General features: G+C 44.2%; 1 protein-coding gene across 5 annotated transcripts in view; it reads left to right on the plus strand.

Annotated features, from left to right (window-relative positions):
• Positions 1 to 22640, plus strand: part of ETV6 (ETS variant transcription factor 6) — a 235077-nt gene that overhangs the window by 171675 nt on the left and 40762 nt on the right. For 4 of the 5 annotated variants that reach the window (XM_066264339.1, XM_066264312.1, XM_066264319.1 and 1 more), the window contains one exon: positions 12699 to 12863. The exons of the other annotated variant lie outside the window; for it this stretch is intronic. In XM_066264339.1, the coding sequence (XP_066120436.1) occupies positions 12699 to 12863 (165 nt within the window). The remainder of the gene's footprint in view (positions 1 to 12698; positions 12864 to 22640) is intronic. 5 annotated transcript variants of the gene reach the window in all.

A 22640-nucleotide genomic window follows, 5' to 3' on the forward strand; every position in this document is an offset into this window, starting at 1 on the left:
GCCGATGGTAAAAACAAGACAGCGTGTCACTGCCTCCGAGCATGCCTGCTGCCCTGGATGGGGCATGGGGTTGTTTTGTTTGTTTTTTAATGTTCCTAATTCCAAGTGACCATCTTCAGCCCTGAAACCAAGAGATTAGTAAACCTGACCACTTTGACACCAGGGCATGTAACTGATGAGAAAAACACAACTTTTTAAATGGGTAAATCTATGAAAACCATTTTCCTGTGACTATTTTCAGTAGAGAAGGGACAGGGGCTGAAGAACGAGAGAGCAGTCTGTGACACACACACACACACACACACACACACGTGCACGCAGACGCAACACAGCCATCTTTAAATAGAAGACACTTCTCCAAGCGTGACTTTTCTTTTCGTTTCCTGAGGCACCGCAGCGCTGGTAGGATGATTTCATCCTGCCTCATGCTGCCAGTCAGCCTGCCCCTCAAAATGCTGAATCAGCTTCGCCAGGCAGCCTCCCAGAGTCGAGGAGATGCAGGACCAATCAGCAACCGGCGGGGCCTTTGAAAACACTGGGAATCACTAGCCCAAGAGTCAGGGAAGAGGAGAAGGACGGAAGGGGGTGAAGGGGTGGGAGTCTCCTGGAAAGAAGACATTTTCCAGAAGAGCGTTGTTTTACAAGTTAGGTTGCTTGAACCCCTGGCAAAGACTGCCTTTCGGCACTGTATTTTTTGAGGTCTGAGGACTTAGAGTTGTAAACATCAAACACTTATTTCAGTCTCCCCCCTCCCCCCCCCTCCGCCACCACCGCCATACACACAGACCCCTCTAGCTCCTGCCTCCTGTTCACCTCACAGGATTTGGTGAGAATGGGGACTGGGCCATCCTGAGAAAAGGCAGCCTTGCTTTTCAAAGTTTCCTTGGATTGAAGGGAAGCTGAGGGGGAAGGGCCCAGCTTAGCCGAACCACACAAAGGAAAGCGCCTCCAATGCCAGGGACCAGGCAGATCACTGCCCGTCCAGAATGAGAATGAGTTCTGCTCTTGTTACCCTTTGCAAAGGAATGTTCTGGAGATTGTGGCAGGCACAAGAGGCCATCCTGTATGGCTTAAGGAAACAAGAGGGGAAGGAAAATATGTTCATTCTTCTTTCTTCAGACATCCATAGTAGGTCGTCTCTGTTTTGTGGGTCATGCACATGTGACAAAATCTTTATGTTCCCAGTATCCCATCCATTTCCACGGAGGATGAAAAATCTTTCTGCACCAGCTTCCTCCCTGGTAGTGTCAGTTTGCTTGCTAAATCTATCTGACACACATTTCAACTCTTAATACTGTATCTATTTTCCTACAGTTTGTCCTTCCTAAGAATGGGCTTCTTTGTGTGCATAAATATCAGTACATTTGAAAACAAATAATTCTGCCCTTAATTGCCTCTTTTCTTTAGAAATGCGTCTTTCAATAATATCTCTCCTTGCCCAGGCCTGTTGCCACTGTTCATAAATTAAGATAATTTGCAGTAATTAAGCTTCACTAGGAGGAATAAAAACGTGCTGTATGTTAGCAAGGATTTCTAAAATACCTGAGGAAGGGTCATTTTATATTTAAGGTCAGGTGTGTGCATTTCATAAGGAAATGTCACCCAGAGTTGACTTTCTTCATGTCATTGCCCCCCACTCCACTTCAGACTGAGCGGAGGACAGTCTGCCTGCCTCTCTTCTCTTTCTTATTGCAAATTTTTGAGAGAGATGTGTGTGTGGTTCTCTTCTCAAATCTAATTTAGTTTTGGTATTGTATCGCTAGTATATATTATCAGACCCATTTGCATACACGAGGCTAAAAAATTCTAAACTGGTTCTCCAAGAGTCCAGAGATAGGCTTGAGCTAATTCCTTAACTTTGAAATTGCAGGCAAATGACTCTCTGTGAGTTTTGAAAGAGATTAGTAGCTCTTGCTGAATTCTCAAAGGGCTGCACTACCTCCCACACTTAAGAAGAGCTGCTTTAATCTGTCCTCTACTCCATTATCACAACACCTTGCCCATCAGTTCTCTTTTCAACATAACTTTGGTTAAAATGTTGATGTTTTGTTTATCATGATTTTTTTGCATTTATTTTGATTTTTAAATAATGCATTAGCCTACTATTATTTTCTACGATTACTAAGGTTTTTGACACGACTTTCAAGTTTGCACCTGAGGCAAGTACTTGCCTCGCCATCAGCCTTGTCCTGAGCGGGTCCCCTGATCCAGCCTTCCCTCCTCCAGCCTCTCACCTGCTCCAGCCCTTTCTCTTCACCTCCCACTGAGCCACTTCCGTGGGCACACTGGGAATGCCAATCCCTGCCTTAGAGTTCTGTGCCAGCCTCATAGCTCTCACAGGAAGGAGCCTTCCTTCACACAGTTCACAACAACCCTTATTCTTACAAGTGAGCTGCAGAAAGTTTTTCAGTCTCCTTTAGACAGGTAACAAAGCACTATTAATCTGCTATCTAATCTCTGTCCTGCCTGTCCTGTGGTGGCGCAGTGGATAAAGCGTTGACCTGGAATGCTGAGGTTGCTGGTTCAAAACCCTGGGCTTGCCTGGTCAAAGCACATATGGGAGTTGATGCTTCCTGCTCCTCCCCCCTTCTCTCTCTCTCTCTCTCTCTCTCTCCTCTCTCTAAAATAAATAAATAAAAACTAAAAAAATGTTTAATCTCTGTCCTATCCATACCCCCCAAAAGCACTGAGCACACCCTGTGTACCAGGCACAGTGTAAAACCTTTAAGTGAGTTATCTTATTTTATACCTAAATTTGCTCTCAGAGCTAACTGCTATTCTTGGCCCATTTTACTTCTAGGGAAACTGAGGTTTAGAGATATCACTTACCCAAGGCTGCTGAGCTAGTAGGTGGCAGGATCCATATTTGAGCTCAGGATTATCTAAGTACAAAACCCAAGTTTTTATCTAAAATGTTGCATGCCTCTCACTATGTTGGGCTTGCTGCTCAATAGCAGAAATGAGAGGAACATGTTCTAGGTCATGTTTCTGAGGGTGAGTGGCAGGTCCCAGACCAGTTTTACTATCAACAGGTTTGCTGATAAAAATCCCTTTGTGGATAAAACTGAGTGAACCCCCCCCCCCAAATCTACCAAATGGAGTTTATAAGAAAAAAAATGAAGGGAATTGAATATAACGTTGGATCTGAACATGAACATGTAGTATTCTTGCTCTTGGGGTTTTATACAAAAGACAGGAGTATAACCTTCCAACCTCCACTTGGAATCTGAGTGCTGAGATATAGAGTAACCTTGGAGACAAGAATAAGAAATGTTTTGGTACTTCAATTCCCTAGTAACCAACTTTGTATGTCGAAAGCAGTTTCGATTAACTAGCACATCCAAAGTCGGAGGCCAACCTAGTGGAGTGAGAATGCCAGAACTTGTCAGAGCACGTCCAAAACCAGCAGGTCCAAGACCATTGTGGGAACCGGGGGAGACAGCCTGGCCAGTGCAAAGGGAAAGGGCCCAGGAAAGTCCCCTGGAAAGGGGTCTGGGTAGCAGAGGGCTTGAAGGGCTCTGATGATACAGTGTTTTATTGTGGAAGGTTTATTTATTCTAAGGGAACCCCCGCCTGCTGCATCGTGTGTGAAAGTCAGAGTGGCTCTCTGGGCACTGCTCTGAGTTCTGAATCTAAACCAGACCTACCATGAGAAGTTGAGTTTCTGGTTTATTATTCCTAAATCCCTTGCATTTTAAAAGTGGATTTTAGAGTGTGAGGGGCTTTTATATCCATTATTTCCTTTGACCCAGAAGCAGTTCATTGGACTGATAGAGAAGACCTAGACCTGGATTTCTGCTCTTAGGCCCATTGTAACCTTGACAACGTCCCTCAGCCTCTCTGAGCTTCAGTTTCTTCTGCATGTATAGCTGTGCCATCTGTAGCTCAATCATAGAATAGTGCTGGGATGACATGGGTGTGACAGTCTCTGATAATGGTAAAGAACTGCGTGGCCCTAAGTGTCTGCCCTGTTGTGAATGGCGTTGGGTGGGATAGGAGTGGCAGTCGCAGACTGCAGGGCTGGCCCACAGATGGATTAGTGATCCTAGGGATTTGGGGCTGAACAGCGTGGCATTAGTTGGGATGCCAGGCGTGACGTGAGAATCACTGAGCAATCCCCTTCCACTACATGCATGCTCATTTTAATTCTTAACACATGCTCCTAACAGTTAGCAATTTTATTTCCCAGAAGGTAGAAGAATCAAGGGAGGGGGTTGCTGCTGCTAATTTGGACTCAAGTATGACAAATGAAGAGGAATTAGTTAGAAAAGTAGAAATGAACTTTTGGTGAGAATGAAAACATCATCTTAGGACTGGGAGGAGAAATAAAAGACATGGTCAGATGTGTGTTTCTTGACTTGAAGAAGGCAAATTTTAAAATATAGAGAGAGGCCCTGGCCGGTTGGCTCAGCGGTAGAGTGTCGGCCTGGCATGCGGGGGACCCGGGTTCGATTCCCGGCCAGGGCACATAGGAGGAGCGCCCATTTGCTTCTCCACCCCCACCCCCTCCTTCTTCTCTGTCTCTCTCTTCCCCTCCCGCAGCCAAGGCTCCATTGGAGCAAAGATGGCCCGGGCGCTGGGGATGGCTCCTTGGCCTCCGCCCCAGGCGCTAGAGTGGCTCTGGTCACGGCACAGCGACGCCCCGGAGGGGCAGAGCATCGCCCCCTGGTGGGCAGAGCATCGCCCCCTGGTGGGCGTGCCGGGTGGATCCCGGTTGGGCACATGCAGGAGTCTGTCTGACTGTCTCTCCCCGTTTCCAGCTTCAGAAAAATACAAAAAAATAAAAAATAAAAATAAAAAAAATAAAATAAAATATAGAGAGAAAAAAAAAGCACGTATAGTTCCATGATCTGAAATGTTAAAACACACATCAGAAGAGTCAGGGTGCTTTTGAAAATGGAATTCTGACATGTCAACTGCGCATGGCACTTACTATGATGGGAAAGGAGAGAGACCACCAAAGACTCTGATAGGCTGTATTGGGGATATTCCCTGAGAAACTCAACTTTTAAATAGATTTTTAAAAAATACACAAGTAACACAGGCTTAATATAGAGAGTTGGAGGATGAAATTGAAAAGGAAATAGCAAACATCACCTTTAATTCTACTGAGTGACAGTGGCTGTTAACATTTGTATGTTTCATTATAATATTTTTCTGTGCATTTTTGAGGTTATAATTTATGTATACACATGCAACTCGTTTTCCCATTTGAGTAGATACCCTTTATAAATATTATATTACTGCCTGTGTAATTTTTTTATCAGCAATATTGTTCATGGTTTACTTAACTCTTCCTTATTGATGTTCCCAGTTTTCCACTATTTAAAAATAACATGACAGTGAACATCTTTGTGCATGAATGATTTTTCTGCATCCCAAATTATTTCTTTAAGGTAGAATCTCAGAAGTTAACATCTATAGGACTCTTAAACCATCACCTAGGTTGTTTGCTGGAAAGATCATGCCAATTTATCTTCCCACTGTTTTGTTTACCAGTCCACTGAGCCTGGATTTTAAAAAGATGTAAAGAGTGGATGACAGAGCAACTTACTAGAAAGAAAAATATAAAAGATAAATATATATATATATATATATATATGATACACTTTTAGATCTAGAATGTTAAAAGTAAATGATCTGGAAACTATGGAAAATGCTTGAGAAAAAGAGAACAGTGAGTCTTGGGGGGGCAGTATAAGAAGAAGCACGCCATCAGCATGCAAATAGGGTTGAACACAGGGTTGACATTGACAAATGGCAGAAAAAACTTCTGTCCTCCTTCCCACTCTTCTATCAAGGAGGACGATCGTCAGACTGAAACAGGTAGGGCCAACGTTGACAGAAGGGAATTGAAGCCCAAACCAGGTGAATTGGTTATAAAAGTGAATCTAAGTTATTCTAAATAAATTCAAGGCCCTTGGCCCAAACAAATGACAGCCCAGAATAGAGAACTTACAAAGGTGAAAGATAGGCCACCGACAGGGATCCCTAAGGGGTATAGAAAATGGAAGAGGTACTAAAAGAATATGAGCTATTTTTTATCTGATATTTAGAATAGAAAAGGGAAAAAAGAGTGTATGTACAGACTAAAAACAACTTTTTTTTTTCTTTCATCTAACTTCCAGATGAAATTCAGGACAGATTCTCACACATGACCACTTAAGAAGTTATCTCTAGTAACCAACCTCCTGCTTCTTCTCTTTCTCTTCAATAAGGTTGCTATAATTTTGTAGTTATTATATTTCTGGATATCAGGAAAGTGGGTCTTTGAATTTTGGGTAGTGTCTTTATGGCTGACCTTGGAAAATGTCACCCAAATACCAGAATATTTAGATGGATTGATACTTGACCACCTGTATGCAAAAGGAACCAATCACTTGGTCAGTAGCCATCAGAAAGGAGGTGGCCTGGGGTGTGTCACCAGGGGGCTCCCCTCTTAGCCTTCCCCTAATCAGCACTTTGCCAGGAACCTGTTGAAGTGACAGATGCTTATTGAAGCTGCAGATGACATGAAGCTACAAAGTATAGATAATACTAGAAATAGATTCGAATCTAGAGAGACTACAGCAGGCTGGTGTGGTGGGAGTAACACCGAGATGAAAATAACAAGATGAAATCTGATATTCATTAACATGCATTGTTACATTTGGGTTCCCAACACTAGCTGTATATATGAAAGATAGGGTGGTTGTAAACATGGTAATGGTAATAACAATGATAGAAAAACAATCACTAATATTTGTTAGATGCTTGTTCTGCAACAATATTATCTGTGCTATGTGTTTTATACCATCATCATTTGTATAATCTTATTCTATACTAACTATGTCATCCGCAGATTTGATAAGCACAGCATTTCTATTCAGTGCTACTTACTTTACAGATTGAAAGCTGCCCCCATTTTCCAGTGGAGGCAATTGAGACACAGAGAGGTTAAGTACCTTGTTGAGGTCACTGAGCTGGGAAATAGTTTCCATGCTAGAGCTCGGTGCCTGCATACTTAATTATTAAGCACTGTGAAAATTCACACCATTACTGGCACTTTTCTCTTTTTTAATAATGAATTTAATTTGATTTCCTTCCCAAACACCAAAATAAGCTTAGACAGAGAGATCAGTGCTTAATAATAAGGACTTTGGGCCAGACCAACTGGGTTCACATGTTGGCTTTTCCATTTCCTGGCTGTGTGACTTTGGCCAACTCACTTAACTTCCCACTACTCCAGTGTTCTCCTCTGTCAATGGGGATAGTGATTTTTTATCACCCGGGATTGCCAATGGGGATGAAATGAATTCTGTACAGAAAGCATTTAGAACAGTGCCTTGCAAGTATTTGCTGTTATTATTAGGCTACTTTAGAAGCAATATGGTGAGGTGTTAGGAGCTGGGATTATGGAACCAGACTACCTGGGTTTTTCATTTTAGCACCACCATTTCCATCTCTTGTGTGCTATAGTTTTCTCATTGGTGAAAGAGGAGAATAATCCTGGCACTGAAGATGCAGTGTAAGTGCTCAATAGTTGTTAGTGTGACTATCAATAGAAGTATATTATCCAGAGAAAGAACGGTTCTAGTCCTGCTCCGGTACTCTGTTTAGGAATGGGAGCCAAACAGAATCTCTGGAGGAGGTAGGCAAGCCGGGGAGGGTACAAAAACTACAATACAGAACTTACGTTTGGACCAATTAAGAACATTTCACCTGAAGGCAAGATGACTAAGCAAGGAAGTGACAACTTTCCTCACTTATGTCAGGGCTTGTGGACTTGTTCAGTGTCATCAAATCAAGTTATGAGACAACATGAGATGTCGGAAAGTCGGGTAACCTGGGGCAGCTTTAATCACGGTTCGATCTCTCCTGGCTTCAGTTTCCTAATGAGTAAGACGGGAAGGGGTTTCATTGCTGAGGTGTCTTCTGTCTTTTATGATTATCTCTCTAAACCCTAGAATCTGTAGCAAATTCTTGTTTATACAGAAAGTGTGGGTGAAAGGGTGTTTTTGATTAATGTAGACTCCAGCTAAAGAGCTTGAGCTGAGTGTTGTTCTAACCGATAAAATCATCTAATGACTCTGAGCCCTCTATTTCCTCATTTGATAAACTGAAATGAGAATACAACAGATTTCACGGTGCGTTTGTGAGAATTCCATGCGGTGATACATGTGAAAGCACCTTGTTAAAGTGTTATGTTTATTATTGCCATTGCCGGGTTATCGCTTTTCCAAGAATCAGACTATACTGAAACACTCTTAAGCACTAAACTCATTGAGTCTGGGGGCGGGGGGTGTGAGGGGGAGGGGGATGCATGGATAAGCTTAGTGTAATCGCCGTGAGCACAGACCTTGAAACGAGACTGCCTGGGTTTGACCCTTAACACCTCTGGTCACCATGTCCATATGACCTTGGGTAAATCCCTTAAATACACTGGGCCTCGGTTCCCTCATCTGAAACGCTGTCTCACAGGGCTGCTGTGAGCATGCAGTCAAAGGAACTAATATCCATAAAGTCCTTAGAATAGTGACTGAAATGCTTAACACATTGAGTAAGTTAAACGGTCCTGTTAGACCAAAGCGGGCCCTGGGTCTAAGGCTGTGTTACATTAGATTCAGTTAACAGCCAGGCCTGTGGGCCCAGGTTTGAGTAGAGGGGGCTTCTTATTTCTCAGTTAAAATTACAAAGCTCATTCTACAGTCACAACCTTTTATTCTATTGAAGTAAGCCAACAGCAGTGAAACTTGACTTTGAACACTTTGAAAGTTTATCGAACCTCTTTCAAGCTCAGTGAAGGTGTTTGCCATTTCTGTATGCTAATGGAGACTAGCATCTCTGTTGCCTTTATTGAGTGGCCTCAAGCAGGTAGCCTGCACTGTCAGGGTCCCCTTTGTAAAACTGCTAGGATGATTGTTGTTCCCTGGACTGACTGGAACTTGCCGGTTCCTTTGCACACAAGCCCAGAGGGCTCGCTCGGGTCCCTGTGAGGGGGTTTCCAGCCGGTGGCCCGGCTGCTGCAGGGGCCGGGCTGTGGGAGAGACAAATGGGAAGTGAAAAGAGAAACCATCCTTCTTAACCGGCAGGGCTGTTTGGAATATGTGACTCTTCTTGCATTTAGTGAAAAGATTACCCATGACTATTTTCTTCCATAGAATGTAAAGAACCTCAAATTACTACTTGCATCCCCCACCCTCTCCCGCCCCGCCCCCTCCGTTTCCGCGTAGCCTCTCCAGAAACTTCAGCATTTTACTCTCGTTTCCCTGCCGGCGGGATTCAGTTCTGTATTTGCTTTGCCACTTGCACTCCCAGTAAGCTCGTCCTGCGTTTTCCTGGTTCTGACTGAGCGTTCTCTGCTCTGTGGCCCTCTCGCCACCAGGGCTTGCTTAGGCCCAGCCTGACTTGGAACCGCATAGCTGTCCCCTTGTGGCTGGCTGTACCATGCTCCTTGTGTGAAGGGGAGGAAGTGAAAAGTCCCTAATGACAAATCATTATGCTGTTCAAAGGTGACTGGCACCATTGACAGTAATAGGAAGTAAACTTTAAGGTGTTTTTTTTTTAAGACTTTATTCATTTTAGAGAGGAGAGAGAGAGAGAGAAGGGGGGCGGGCGAGCAGGAAGAATCAACTCCCACATGTGCCTTGACCGGGCAAGCCCAGGGTTTTGAACCGGTGACCTCAGTGTTCCAGGTCAATGATTTATCCACTGCACCACATAGGTCAGGCAAACTTTAAGGTTTTTGACCCGTTCAAAAGTTGAGATTTTGATGAGCCATTCTCACACCCACTCCTACCTCACTGTGATTCAAGATGTGCGTTTTCAAAGTTATTGGAAAGAGTTGGGGTGTCCCCCTGTATCCAAGGACCATTTTTTTTATAAATAAATTTTTATTAATGTTACTGGGTGACATCAATAAATCAGGGTACATATATTCAAAGAAAACATGTCCAGGTTATCTTGTCATTCAATTATGTTGCACACCCATCACCCAAAGTCAGATTGTCCTCCGTCACCTTCTATCTAGTTTTCTTTGTGCCCCTCCCCCTCCCCCTTCCCCTTTCCCTCCAAGGACCAGTTTTAATAGGCATTGCTTCTTGGCCCAGTTAGGAGTCTAAAACAAAACCTTGAATTCTTAGTAGCCATTTTATTCTAAAGATTATAGTGCAGTAACATACTGTACATTATTACTTTATAATGCCTCTTTTATGTTCTATGTAAAAAAAAAAGATAAAGCTTCAAAGCAAAACAAAGCCTACTAAATGCCCATCCCTATTATTCCAATGCTTATAGATCTTCAATGATGCCCTATGCAATGGACCAGTTTTGAAGGTACTTCCACAGAGTTTAAGGAAGACAGTGACCATTCTTCAAAACTAGACTTTGCAAAGGAACCACTTGGAGGACAGAGCCCAAGGCATGAGTAAAGGCCCTGGGCCTTCTCCAGGGGATCTGAGCCATTCGTCCCTGGGATTGATGAGTGGCCCATCCAAGTAGACCAGACAGTTCTTTGTCATGCTTTATTTAAAGATGGAAGGGGATTCTTTCCAAGATCAAACTGAAGGATGCTTTTGTAGCTCACTCATGAAGTCTCCTTAGCAAGTTTAGGGAACTAAATAGAGAGACCAAGGCTCCTTTTAACAAACACTGATTCCATTGCATTTGAACGATTAATTTATACAATATGTACAATTTTAGAGAATGAAGCTCTGTTGAGCATCTAGCTGTTTCTAACCCATCCATTCTCAAAGATTTTGGTCTCAGGATACCTTTCTAATATTAAAAATTATCGATGACCTCAGAGAGCTTTGCTCATATGGAGTTTATCTATAGTTACCAGATTGGAAATTAAAACTGAGAATTTAAAAAAATGTTTGTTAACTTTCTAAAAAATTAAAAGCCAAACATATAGTAGCATAAATATATATTTCTAAATATATTTTCCAAACAAAAAAAATAGTGAGAAGAGCATCATTTTTTTACATTTTTGCAAATCTCTTTAATGTCTGACTTCATAGAAGATGGCTGAATTCTCATCTCTACTGCCATACCACATGTTCTGTAGCCTCTAGAAAATTCCACTGTATATTCATGAAAGAATGAGAGTGAAAAAAGGCAGATAACTTTTTGATGTTGTTAGGAAAAGAGTTTTGACTTCATGGACCCCTAAAGGTTTTGGGAACCATCAGGGATCTCCAGATCACACTTTGAGAACCACTGTTCTAAACCATTGGAATGATATCAAAGATTTCTCACAACATCAAAATATCAAAACTAAAAGTTAGACTCCCAGTCAGACTTCTAGACCAAAATCTGGCCTGAGCTGCAACCCTCCCTTTGACCCACTTCTGGTCCGACTCAGAGTCCAAGTACCACACCCACCATTAAGTTCTAACATCAGCAAGTAGAATAAAAAGGCACAAGACCTGTTCTCCTTACTCTGCCCCATCATTCCCAGAGGCGAGACTGATAGTTTCCCAGATACTAAGCTAATGGCTCTTCCTGGAAGAAGTTTCAGGGAACACTTCATTATTTGGCAGCTCAGGAAGGTCAAGCCCACCTCTGGAACATTCTCACTTCAAAAGGACGCTGGGTTACAGTCAGATTAGCTCTGGCTTTAAGGTCCCCTTCAAAGGCTGTTGACATGGGTCATGACTCTGAGCCCCTGTGGGTACATCAAGCTCCCATAGAGCTGTTCCTTTAGGGCAAACCTGGAATCAAAACATCCTCTGGAGAACGGCAAGGAAAGGCTGGGCTCTAAGACCACGGTCCCTTAAAGACATAAAAAAGGATTTGTTTTCTCATTTTGCCTCTACATATAAAGTTTATTTGATATCACCCATTAGCACTTAAGAAGCTTGAGTTTTAAGCCTTTGCATAGTACAAACGTTCATGTACGTCCTCGTGCCACCATCCAGAGTATTATCGTACAAAAATTTTTATTTTAAAAATGTGTACAGCAACATTAAAAAAAAGGCAAATGTATGTTCTTCTTGTTTCCATAAATTGGTTATCAGACAAACATGATTTTAAGTTAATAAAACTGGAACTGGAGCCCTGGCCGGTTGGCTCAGCGGTAGAGCGTCGGCCTAGCGTGCGGAGGACCCGGGTTCGATTCCCGGCCAGGGCACACAGGAGAAGCGCCCATTTGCTTCTCCACCCCTCCGCCGCGCTTTCCTCTCTGTCTCTCTCTTCCCCTCCCGCAGCCAAGGCTCCATTGGAGCAAAGATGGCCCCGGTGCTGGGGATGGCTCTGTGGCCTCTGCCTCAGGCGCTAGAGTGGCTCTGGTCGCAACATGGCGACGCCCAGGATGGGCAGAGCATCGCCCCCTGGTGGGCAGAGCGTCGCCCCTGGTGGGCGTGCTGGGTGGATCCCGGTCGGGCGCATGCGGGAGTCTGTCTGACTGTCTCTCCCTGTTTCCAGCTTCAGAAAAATGAAAAAAAAAACAAAAAAAAACTGGAACTGGAAATAACTTTATTTTTTGAAAAAGAACTCACTCCCAGGGGTCAGCACACATGAAAAAAACTCACTACTCAAAGGGTTAACCTGGGATTCAAAGTTGAACATAGGGCTCTTCAGATATGGAGACTCAATTTTGTTAACCATTCAGAAATCTTTCCCCTTTATTCCAACTGTTTAACTGACCAGACCCTTTCTTTCTCTCTCTCTCTCTCTCTCTCTCTCTCTCTATTTCTGTCTTGCTCTCCCTCCAACAGGCTTGCAGCCAGTTTACTGGAGCAGGGATGACGTAGCCCAGTGGCTCAAGTGGGCTGAAAATGAGTTTTCTTTAAGGCCAATTGACAGCAACACGTTTGAAATGAACGGCAAAGCTCTCCTGCTGCTGACCAAAGAGGACTTTCGCTATCGATCTCCTCATTCAGGTGAGAGTCTGGACTCTTGACACATGCTCAGCTTAAAAAAAAAATCTGTTAGTCAGTGGTTGGCCTTCGCCACTGCTCATCCAGCCCCCCCAAAAAACCTCCACTGTAGGTCACCATGGGCGCGAGGACAACGGCCCCGCGTCGCAGAAAAAAGATCCGGCTGACATATGCCAGTTTGAGGGGAGAAGAAGAGAGATTTCAGGTCAAGGGGAAACTTTCAAGGTTCAGAGAAGTAACCCAGTTTAGGACCTACTGTCACTGAAATGTAAGGGAACTAGCTGTGCTACCACGTAAAGAAGCAGCTGCCTTGCCTGGCACCTGCAGGCTGGAAAGAGGGGCCTGAGAGTGAGGGTGGGTTGTGAACTGCTCAAGAGGGCAGGGGAATGAGCCCTGGGGAGGAAGCTAGGCAAGAAAGGCAAGCAAAAATGAGGGAACGGGAGGTAAGGACTGGGCAGGTGGAGGTCCTATAGTAGCCAAGTCAAGTTTAGAAATAAACTCAAAGGGTCTCAAGTGATGTCCTTAGGAAGTACTGAATTTTTTTTTTTTTTTGAAGTCATGCATCTTGTAGCTTGTAGAAATACTGAACAGTACAAATGGAGGTTTCCTAGTTAGATCTAACTAGGAAGATTTGTCCAAAAGAGGGCTGCTAAGGCCACAAGGGAAGATTTAGTGCAGTAAGGAGTGTTTGTACCTGCAAAGTCTATTAATGATATAGATTAGACCTCAAACATACTTTCCAATTTTTTTAATCCTAAATTTGATGCATATTTAGAAGGTAACTATTTGGAAACTCCATATGTCAAAGGGGATCTTTGGTCTCGGGTTTATGCCTCTTGAGGACCTTCTTATTCAAGTACCAACAGGCTCTCCTTCTGTTGATTCTCGCTGACTGGACTTGTCTGGCAGAGACCCTCTCTCACTGACCAAGGGCAGATCCTGCGCAAGGTCTTGGCATAGTCTCCAACTCTGTTCAACCCTTATTTTCCCCTGGAGGCCTGCCATAAGTTAATAAACTAACCGTCATGAGGAAATGTCCCCTGTCCCAGGGGGTGAGATAAGGATAGAGAACAGGCTTTCTTTTGCTTTTCCCAATTTCAGCAGACCGTTTATATGAGGAAATGACAAAGAGGAAGTTTCCCCCAGGAGTGTAGATGTTACTGAAACTGGAAGGCTTATTATCTCTGAAAAACAGATAATTTTTTAAAAGGTTTTATAGGGGACACAACCATACCTGAAATAGTTTTGTCTCAAATCACTGATTTTTTTTTATCATCGCTTTTTAGTCAGAGAATGAGAAAACTATAAAACAACCAGATACATAAAACTAACAACATAAAAGGAACCTAGATAGTTCCTTTTAATTTAATGCAAAAATACTTCCCTTTTCTGTTCCAGTGGAGACTCAAAGATACTATGTTTAAAGAGACAAAGTTACCTATCTGGAGAAAAAGAACTCTCCCTCTTTTCTGTTCCAGAGAAACCATTTACGTAAGACAAACAAAGGAGAACCCAGGGACGTGCTTTCGCTGGGTTTGACTTAGACCTTGGGCAAGCTTTCCTTCCCGAGTCTTTGCGAATTCCCCCCTCATCATATCTCAGGTGTTCCTTTTTCTTGCTGGCTTATTTTTCTCTCCAGTGCCCTTTCAACTTTACTTATGAAGCTAGGTTTTCTCTGCTCCAAGCTGGAAGCAAAGATATGCAAAAGCCTGTCAGCAGTTCCTTGCTACTTTGTCAAGTCTTGGCTGGCATGGGCCATGTGGAGGACAGGATAGGATCCTGCTGTGCAGTCAGATAGGCAGGGCTGCACTGAGCCTACCGGCAAGGGAAGCTGGGGAAGGCAGAGAGCAGAGTGGGCGGGTCTCAGGAAAGAATGAATGGAGTTGGTTTACGACATGAAGGATGGGTGGAACTGAGTGGGTGGAGGGGAGAAGGAGAACGTTCTGGGTAATTGGAGCAGCACTGGCCTATTATATTTGGATAACTGGCCTATTATATTTGGGTGACGGTGAGAAAGCCCACCTGATGAGTGGAAAGGGCAGGAGGTAGGAAGGCCAGCTAAGCTGATTCATTAGTCTGGACATGAGGTGCTTAGACCACAGTTAGGTGGGGGCAGTAGAAATTCATTCCATGAATATTCCCTGAATAGCCCTAAGCCAGTGGTACAGGAGGAGTACAGGCTCAGGAAGCTGAGAGTTAGGAGAGGTGATTTCTGCTGGATTGTCAAATGAAGCTCAGGGGTTTAGTCATGGAGACGGACTTTGAAAGTTAAGCAAGGGGGAAGTGAAGAAAGGTGTTGAGGAGGTGTGGGCCAGTTTGCGTGGCGGAGGAGTTCAGAGCTGAGGCTACATAAGCTAGATTCTCTATTTGAAACACTGTTCATCATCACTCCTCAGCCCTCCCTCGCTTGTCTCATTGTCACTTCGTATTTCAAGTGCTGCTGCTCTCTCCAGGAAAGCACTCCCTGGTTCCCTCCCCCTTTCCTGGTTCCCTCCTACCTTCCTCCCTCCACCTCTGTCAACCTCTGGGGCTGATACTGTTCCTCTTTTTATCTCAGAGCCTTTCCAAATTTTGTCATGGCTACACACACACACACACACACACACACACAGGGTTATGCGATTGTTTCTATACTAGAAAGTTCAAGTTCAGTTTGGGCAGGGGCTGTGTCCTATTTAAGCCTCCACATCTCTAGCATCTATCATAGTACATGGCATCCAGCTGGTACTCAGTAAATACTGGTTGAATTATTAGCCAACATGAGAGGACCTGAATGCCCAGGTTAAGATCTTTGGATTTTATTTTGCAGGTAATAGGAAACCACTGAAAAGTTTTGATGTAGAGAATGATAAGATTGATGCTCTCCCTTTGGAACAGATAGTTGCCATCAGTGCATGGAGTAGATTCACTGAGCCACTAAAAGGAGAAAAGCTAGTTAGAACGCTATGCGACAGCCCTAATGCAAGCCACTGAGGTCCAGAACTGGGTCAGTGTAACCAAAATAACAGTGACTTCCGGCACAGGGTAGTTAGCTGAGATAAGGTGGCTCCGGAAGCAGGTCGTTCTAGCAAAGCGATGCCAGGAAGACATGCCGTGTTCTGCAAGTGGACATGGGGGGATAAGAGCCCAGGCCAGAGCTGAGAATAATAGATTTGCGCATCATTCCCATTACATTGAGCTAGGATAAAGATAAATTTATAATACAGGTAATTTAATTAAGGTATCAACCAGAAAGCAATGGACAGAATTTCAAGGTGATTCCGGCCAGTAGGGACTACAATAAAACTTACCACAAAAGACAGGAGTATTGTCAGAGTTTGAGAAACGGAACTCAGGAGTTGAGGATACCCTTCTTGTGAAATGCCCCCCCCCCAGCAGGGCATGAAGACATGATATACAATTCAGGCATCCCCAAACTAGGGCCCACAAGCCGTATGCGGCCCCCTGAGGCCATTTATCCGCCCCCGCCGCACTTCCGGAAGGGGCATCTCTTTCATTGGTGGTCAGTGAGAGGAGCACTGTATGTGGTGGCCCTCCAATGGTCTGAGGGACAGTGAACTAGCTCCCTGTGTAAAAAGTTTGGGGACCCCTGATACATTCGTGTTCTCTATAAGTAGAGACAAGGTATAGATACAAAATCTTTTTCTGTCTCTCAGGTGTAACATCTGCCACAGCTGCTTCTGACATGGGCTTTCTGCTTTCTTCGTTTGGTATAGTGGATGTCCTGACGCTGGGTTCCACCCAGGGCTCTTCTGCAGATCACATCACTTCATTTACCCTTCTTTTCCTCATCCATAAAATGGAATTTTCACCCTGTGGCTCCTAAGCTCCCCTCACCTCTTAAAGGTTCAGTCCAACTTCAACCACTGAAACAACGTTAAGCTCCTAGTAAGCAGTAGGACTTCCCACTCCATGAGCAGAGAGTAAATACTTTGATCTCCATCAACTTATATCCCTTGTAAAACTTACACTTCATCCACTTTTGTCCTGTCTTTCCTTGACCCTTTTTTGCTGCCTAAGAAGACTCATCAGCAGCGTCTCACTGATCATGGTGCCCTGTCACCATGAGTGGATGTTTATAGCTTCCTCCCGGCCACGCTTCCTGCCTGGCCTCTCCAGCCTTATGCTTTCTGGATATGGAAATAACATTCCTGACACAACTCTGTCCAATGTAGAGAGGAGAGAACAGAACTCTATGAATTATAATGACCTAAAATATTAATATACCTTAGATCCAAATATAGTAGCTTCTCTGAATCTACGTTCTTTAATCAGTTGAACAAACTACGCTTATCCTGTCCTCATCGAGAACAAGGGTCCTCCATTTTCAAGCATTAGACTAAAGCAGGGAACTAGACCATCTCTAAACAGAAGATTTCAAAAATTGAAGATAAATGGGATATTTTCTTTGGAATACTCTCCCAATCAGAAGATATAGCAAGATGATAAATTGATAACGTTTGCAAAGCTGAAGAATAAATGTAGACTTATCTCTCTTTATAAAACTTCATGTGGACAGGATAATTTTCCCTAGCCCTTGAACTACTACATAGTTGCAATATGACGTGGTCTGAGATGGTTTAAATTGAAAGCAGTATTTGATCACTTGACCACTTTGAGACTCTGAGAAAACACATTAGTAAGAAGGAATAGACAGTTAACATTGATTTAACTCTTACTTAGAGTTATCTATTGCAAGACATTCAGGCAGAATGGATTTAGGTATATTATGTATATGAAAAACACAAGTTGTCATCAATTTAATTATATTAGACTTTCTATCAATGCTAAAAAAGAAAAGAAAAATATTTTCAAAGTTTCTTCAATTCAGCAATAAATGTACTGGGGATTTACTAATCAGTTCTTTAGTATACTGGAGTGTGATATAACAAGTGATTTCTTTCCTTTCCAACCCACCAGAACCTTTGTCTTTGGAAATGTTTTGCTTGTGACCTTCGAATACAGTTAAATTTCCTTTCAAAGTTAAACTGAAAGTACTGATCTTATCTACATATAGTTCCTTGGACCAACTTGCCAATTAATGTCTGTGAAGCAATGGTAGGTGGCTTACTCGATTGAATAACTATGTCAACTGCCTGATTTTAAGTCGGATCGTGGTCTTTTGAGGCTATGGGTCGGGGAGGGGAAGAGTAGTCCAAAAGTGTGGGAGCTGCAGCAGGCATGACTTTGACTGAAGACACCCAGAGGTGACTCTTTCTTTTTCTTACTGTGTCTTTGAGCAAAGAAAAAAAAAGTGTATTACACATCAGAGCAATGCTTAAATAAGCCAATTACATAAAAGCCATTTAATTTCTTAACACTTCACTGGTCCCCTTTCTGAAATGGTGATAACTGATCCCTAATACAGAGTGGTATTAGAACGTGTAAAACTGGAGCACTTTTTAATAAAGCATGTACCCCTTTCACAATATTATTTTTCCTCACAAGCTTATTCTTTTGTTTATCTTACCATATATTCTCTCTGTGTGTGTGTGTGTGTGTGTGTGTGTGTGTTTTTCTGAAGCTGGAAACGGGGAGAGACAGCCAGCCAGACTCCCTCATGCACCCGACCGGGATCCACCCGGCACGCCCACCAGGGGCGACGCTCTGCCCACCAGGGGGCGATGCTCTGCCCCTCCGGGGGGTCGCTCTGCCGCGACCAGAGCCACTCTAGCGCCTGGGGCAGAGGCCAAGGAGCCATCCCCAGTGCCCGGGCCATCCCTGCTCCAATGGAGCCTTGGCTGCGGGAGGGGAAGAGAGAGACAGAGAGGAAGGAGGGGGGGTGGAGAAGCAAATGGGCGCTTCTCCTATGTGCCCTGGCTGGGAATCGAACCCGGGTCCCCCGCATGCCAGGCTGACGCTCTACCGCTGAGCCAACCGGCCAGGGCCATCACTGTTATTTTAAAGACAGGAAGAAGCCATGCGGAGTTTTAGGCAGAGACTTGGCATAGCCAGGCAGAGAGGAGAAGTGGATGTGGGTAGTCGGTGTGGCTGGCATCTAAGAGCAATGGTGGTGACTTGAACTAAGCTGGGGCTACCAGGGAGAAGAGGATGAGTGAAGGAATATTTAGAAGACAGAGTCTATAAGGTGACTGAATATATGTCTCATAAAAGGAGAAGTGTTAAGGGTGACTCCCAGGTTTCTGACCTGATCACCTGGGCATTTACTGAACCACAATAGACCAGGAGGGTTGTCAGGACTCACTGTGTCGGGCCTGTATGACATGCCAGAGGGCGTGTAACTGAGGCTTCTGGGGTTAAGAAGAAATGCCAGGCAGGAATAGATTTGGCATAGACAAGCTGATGGAAGCCATGGGAGGAGATGAGAGTACCCTGGAAGAAAGCCAAGTGTGTGCTGGGGGCCATACTGTGGAAGGGCTGGGGAAGCAGGAATTGCGGAGAGGTGGGAAGAAAACCAGGAGAAATGAGAATCACTGAAACCATGGAGAATTCTGAGGGGAGAGTTAGTGATTCCCAGGCATGAATGCTCCTGACAGGGCAGGCATGTCCCTGGGCAGTGACCACTGCTCTTTGGATTTGACATCAGGGAGGTGGCCCAAGCAAGAGCAGTTTGGTGAAGGATTGGAGTGGAGACCAGAATGAGGGGCCCTGGAGAGTGGAAAGAGAGTAAAGTGACTATAACAGAGTTGGGCAGCTCCTCAGAGACTTTCGGCTACAATAGAAGAGGAACAGGAATACCTAGAGACAGGGTGCGCGCGTGTGTGTGTGCGTGTGTGCATGTGTGCGTGTGTGCGTGTGTGTGTGTGTGTGTGTGTGTGTAAGACAGGAAAACTTGAAGCTGCTCAAAGGTAAAGGGAAGTAACCTATAGAAACAGGGTGAATATAAAACCATGAACTAGGGAGAGGGAGAGAGAGGAGAAAAAGAGTGAACTAAAAATGTCTGTATGAAATGATGTCAACTGGAAAAAAGTTCCATCCCTCTGATTGTGACTTCATTAAACTTTTGTATGTGCTTTAAACACAAAAGTATTGAAGCAAAACAAATAATTTTCAGATTTTTTTTTTTGAGGCACTCTGTTGATAATTATATAATCCCTTGGGGGCCCATCTGTTGAGCTCATAAGATGGCAGACCTGGGCTGCCAAGTCAGTGGCATTCTTTTTATTTGAGGCAAAGACTATTTAAACCTTGAACTAGGGCTTAAAGAATTAGTTTGCCTAAGTACATGCAGCTGACAAATAGAGGAACCAAGATTCGAACCTGAGACTTCCTTGCTTCAGAGCCCAAGCTCTTTCCTCTAGAAACATAGATAAATTTAACCCCCTAAACAGCATCTGTATATTCTTGGTCTTCAGACACTAGTAAAATTGATAAGCAAACTGCAGTAGTTTTGTTCACTCTCACTACTATGCATTTGAAACAAACTGCAAATAAAATAATAGAATTTAGACTTCTCAGAGTAGATGCCTGGCTTTTCACATCCAGATCACCAATGCAAAGTAGAGTATGTGTTTAGATTGAGGGTTTCTGTGTTCGCGCGTGCGCATGCGCACATGCACGTGTATTACATGCACCCAGAAGTATATCTAGGTTAATGGGGCCTGAAGTTTATAATTTGGAGGATGCAAATAGTTCTAGGGCTTCTCCCAAGAGACTCTGTAAGTGAAGGCCCCTGAAACTCACTAGCTTCGTGGCAAACCCACCTCTGCGTGGGCATGTTTGTACACGAACCGTGTATATATGTGTGCAGATACGTGGAGGAACCAAACATAAGCTAGAAGCACCTTTTATGGTTCATATTAGTTATTTCTTTCTGGGAAGACGGAGGAGATTTATCAAGAATTGAAAGGGCCAAGAATTTTCCGAAAAGTACCTTTTGGATTCAAGCCAGTGAACATTAGCTAAGTTAGATATACAGTGCTTTGGCTCATGCTCTTTATTTTCAACAAGCAAATAAATTTAACACTTAAAAATACCTACTTTATTCCAGAGATCTTTTTGTTACTACTACTTTTTAGATATGATCTCCTGCCCGTATGAATATTTTAAGACTGTACCAGGGGAGCAGACTAGGGTGTTGGAAGAATTAGGGGTCAGTAGGGATGGAAGAAGGTGGGAGGCCATCTTTCCTTATTTAGAAAATGGTTGTAGATAGAACCTATTTAGAAAAGGGTTGTAGACAGTGCTGCTCCAGAAGCCAAAACTAAGAACCAAAATTCGTGAGATTGCAGGGGAGGCCAGATTGCCACTCAACAGAACTTTTATCAACTAGATCTGTCCAAAAATGGTTTGCTTGTGTCGTGGCCAGCTGCCCACCACTGAAAGTACTTTGCCAAAGCCACTTCTTGGCAGGGGAAGGGAGGCAGGGGACTTTTACTGAACAGAAGTTTGAGAGTCGTTATAAGAAACCTATTGAATAGAATGCTCTCTAGGTCTAAGATTCCCAGCTCTTATTAGGAACACGCTATTATTACTGCCAGCCGTGCACAGGACATGCTCAGTTAGTTGGGTTTCCCCCCATAGTGGTGACATGTTTGTGCTAAGCCTGACACGTTCCCCGACTAAGCTTCTGGTTGCTGAGAAAACATATGGGTGAATGGATGGATCTAACTATGGCCATACTTCACGGCCTTAGAATGAAGTATTTTCCTGGTTGGAACTTGCTCCCACCATTAGCCAGCTGTCACAGGGGCTGCTGATATATGTTATCTTGTTAGTGCTCGTAATAGCCCTACAGTATAGGTAAGGAACTGGTCCAGTTCCATTTGATTTGCTCCTCTCCCTTTCTCCTGCCCATGCAGAGACGAACCTTAACGTTGTTGTCAGTGATGGTCACAGAGGTGGTCACAGCCACAGGTAGTGTTTGCTGGGTTCTTACTGTTCTCCTGATGCTGTGATGAGCTCATTCCATGGGCAGCGGCTCCTCACAGTAACCCTGTGAGGTAGGTGCTGCTCACAGGCCATTGTATAAAGAAGGGAATTGAGGGAGGCCCAGAGGCGTTAGAGGATGTGCCTGAGGCACCAATCTAACTTCACAGCACACTCTCCCCGGCCCACTTGATCACCTCCCTGCCTGTGCACAAGTGGAGAAATGCAGACAGCAAAGACCGTGGCCTGCCCACTCCCTGACCCAGTCTGCAGCCCCCGCACCTCGGAGCCCCTCCCGCCGTGGGAGTCAGTGCCCCGGACCCTGCTGTAGGTTCTCTGAGACATTCCTCTCATTTGATCCCCCCAGCAAGTGTCTGAGGCGGATGTTTGCGCTTTGCGAAGAAGTTCGGGCCTTGCGCAAGGTCACCGGGTGGACAGGCCGGCCCTCCCGGGCAGCCGCCTTTCGCTGCCGTCCGCACCTCCGGCCGCGTCAGCGTGCCTCTCTGAACGGACACAGTCAACCATCCTCACAGACGCCAAATTTATATTTCCTGGTCTCCCCTTCCAAAATGGATTCACTAATTACTGACTTTTTTTTTTTATTAATAGTAATCATCAGGATCACATTTTTCAGTGTGTTTGTTTTCTCTTCTGCATACTATCAAAATAAAGCATCGCTCAGACCCACAGGATAAAACCCAGCAAGTGTGAGACTGTGTAAATTAAGAAAAGTTTAGGATGACATGACACTAAACCAAAAGAAACCAGAGTGTTGATTAGGGACTTATTTTTGTAAGCGATTAAAAGATGAGTCATTAAAATAGGGCTGTATTTCAGGCTCTGTATCCTCGTTTCATTGGAGGCAGCATTACTATGACTACTGGCCTGGGATTAGATGAACCTCGAAGCCTTCCTGGCTCCAGAAAGCTATCAGTTGTGCTACGGTTCTAC

Source organism: Saccopteryx bilineata, chromosome 1, assembly GCF_036850765.1.
Source record: "Saccopteryx bilineata isolate mSacBil1 chromosome 1, mSacBil1_pri_phased_curated, whole genome shotgun sequence".
Lineage (NCBI taxonomy): Eukaryota > Metazoa > Chordata > Mammalia > Chiroptera > Emballonuridae > Saccopteryx > Saccopteryx bilineata.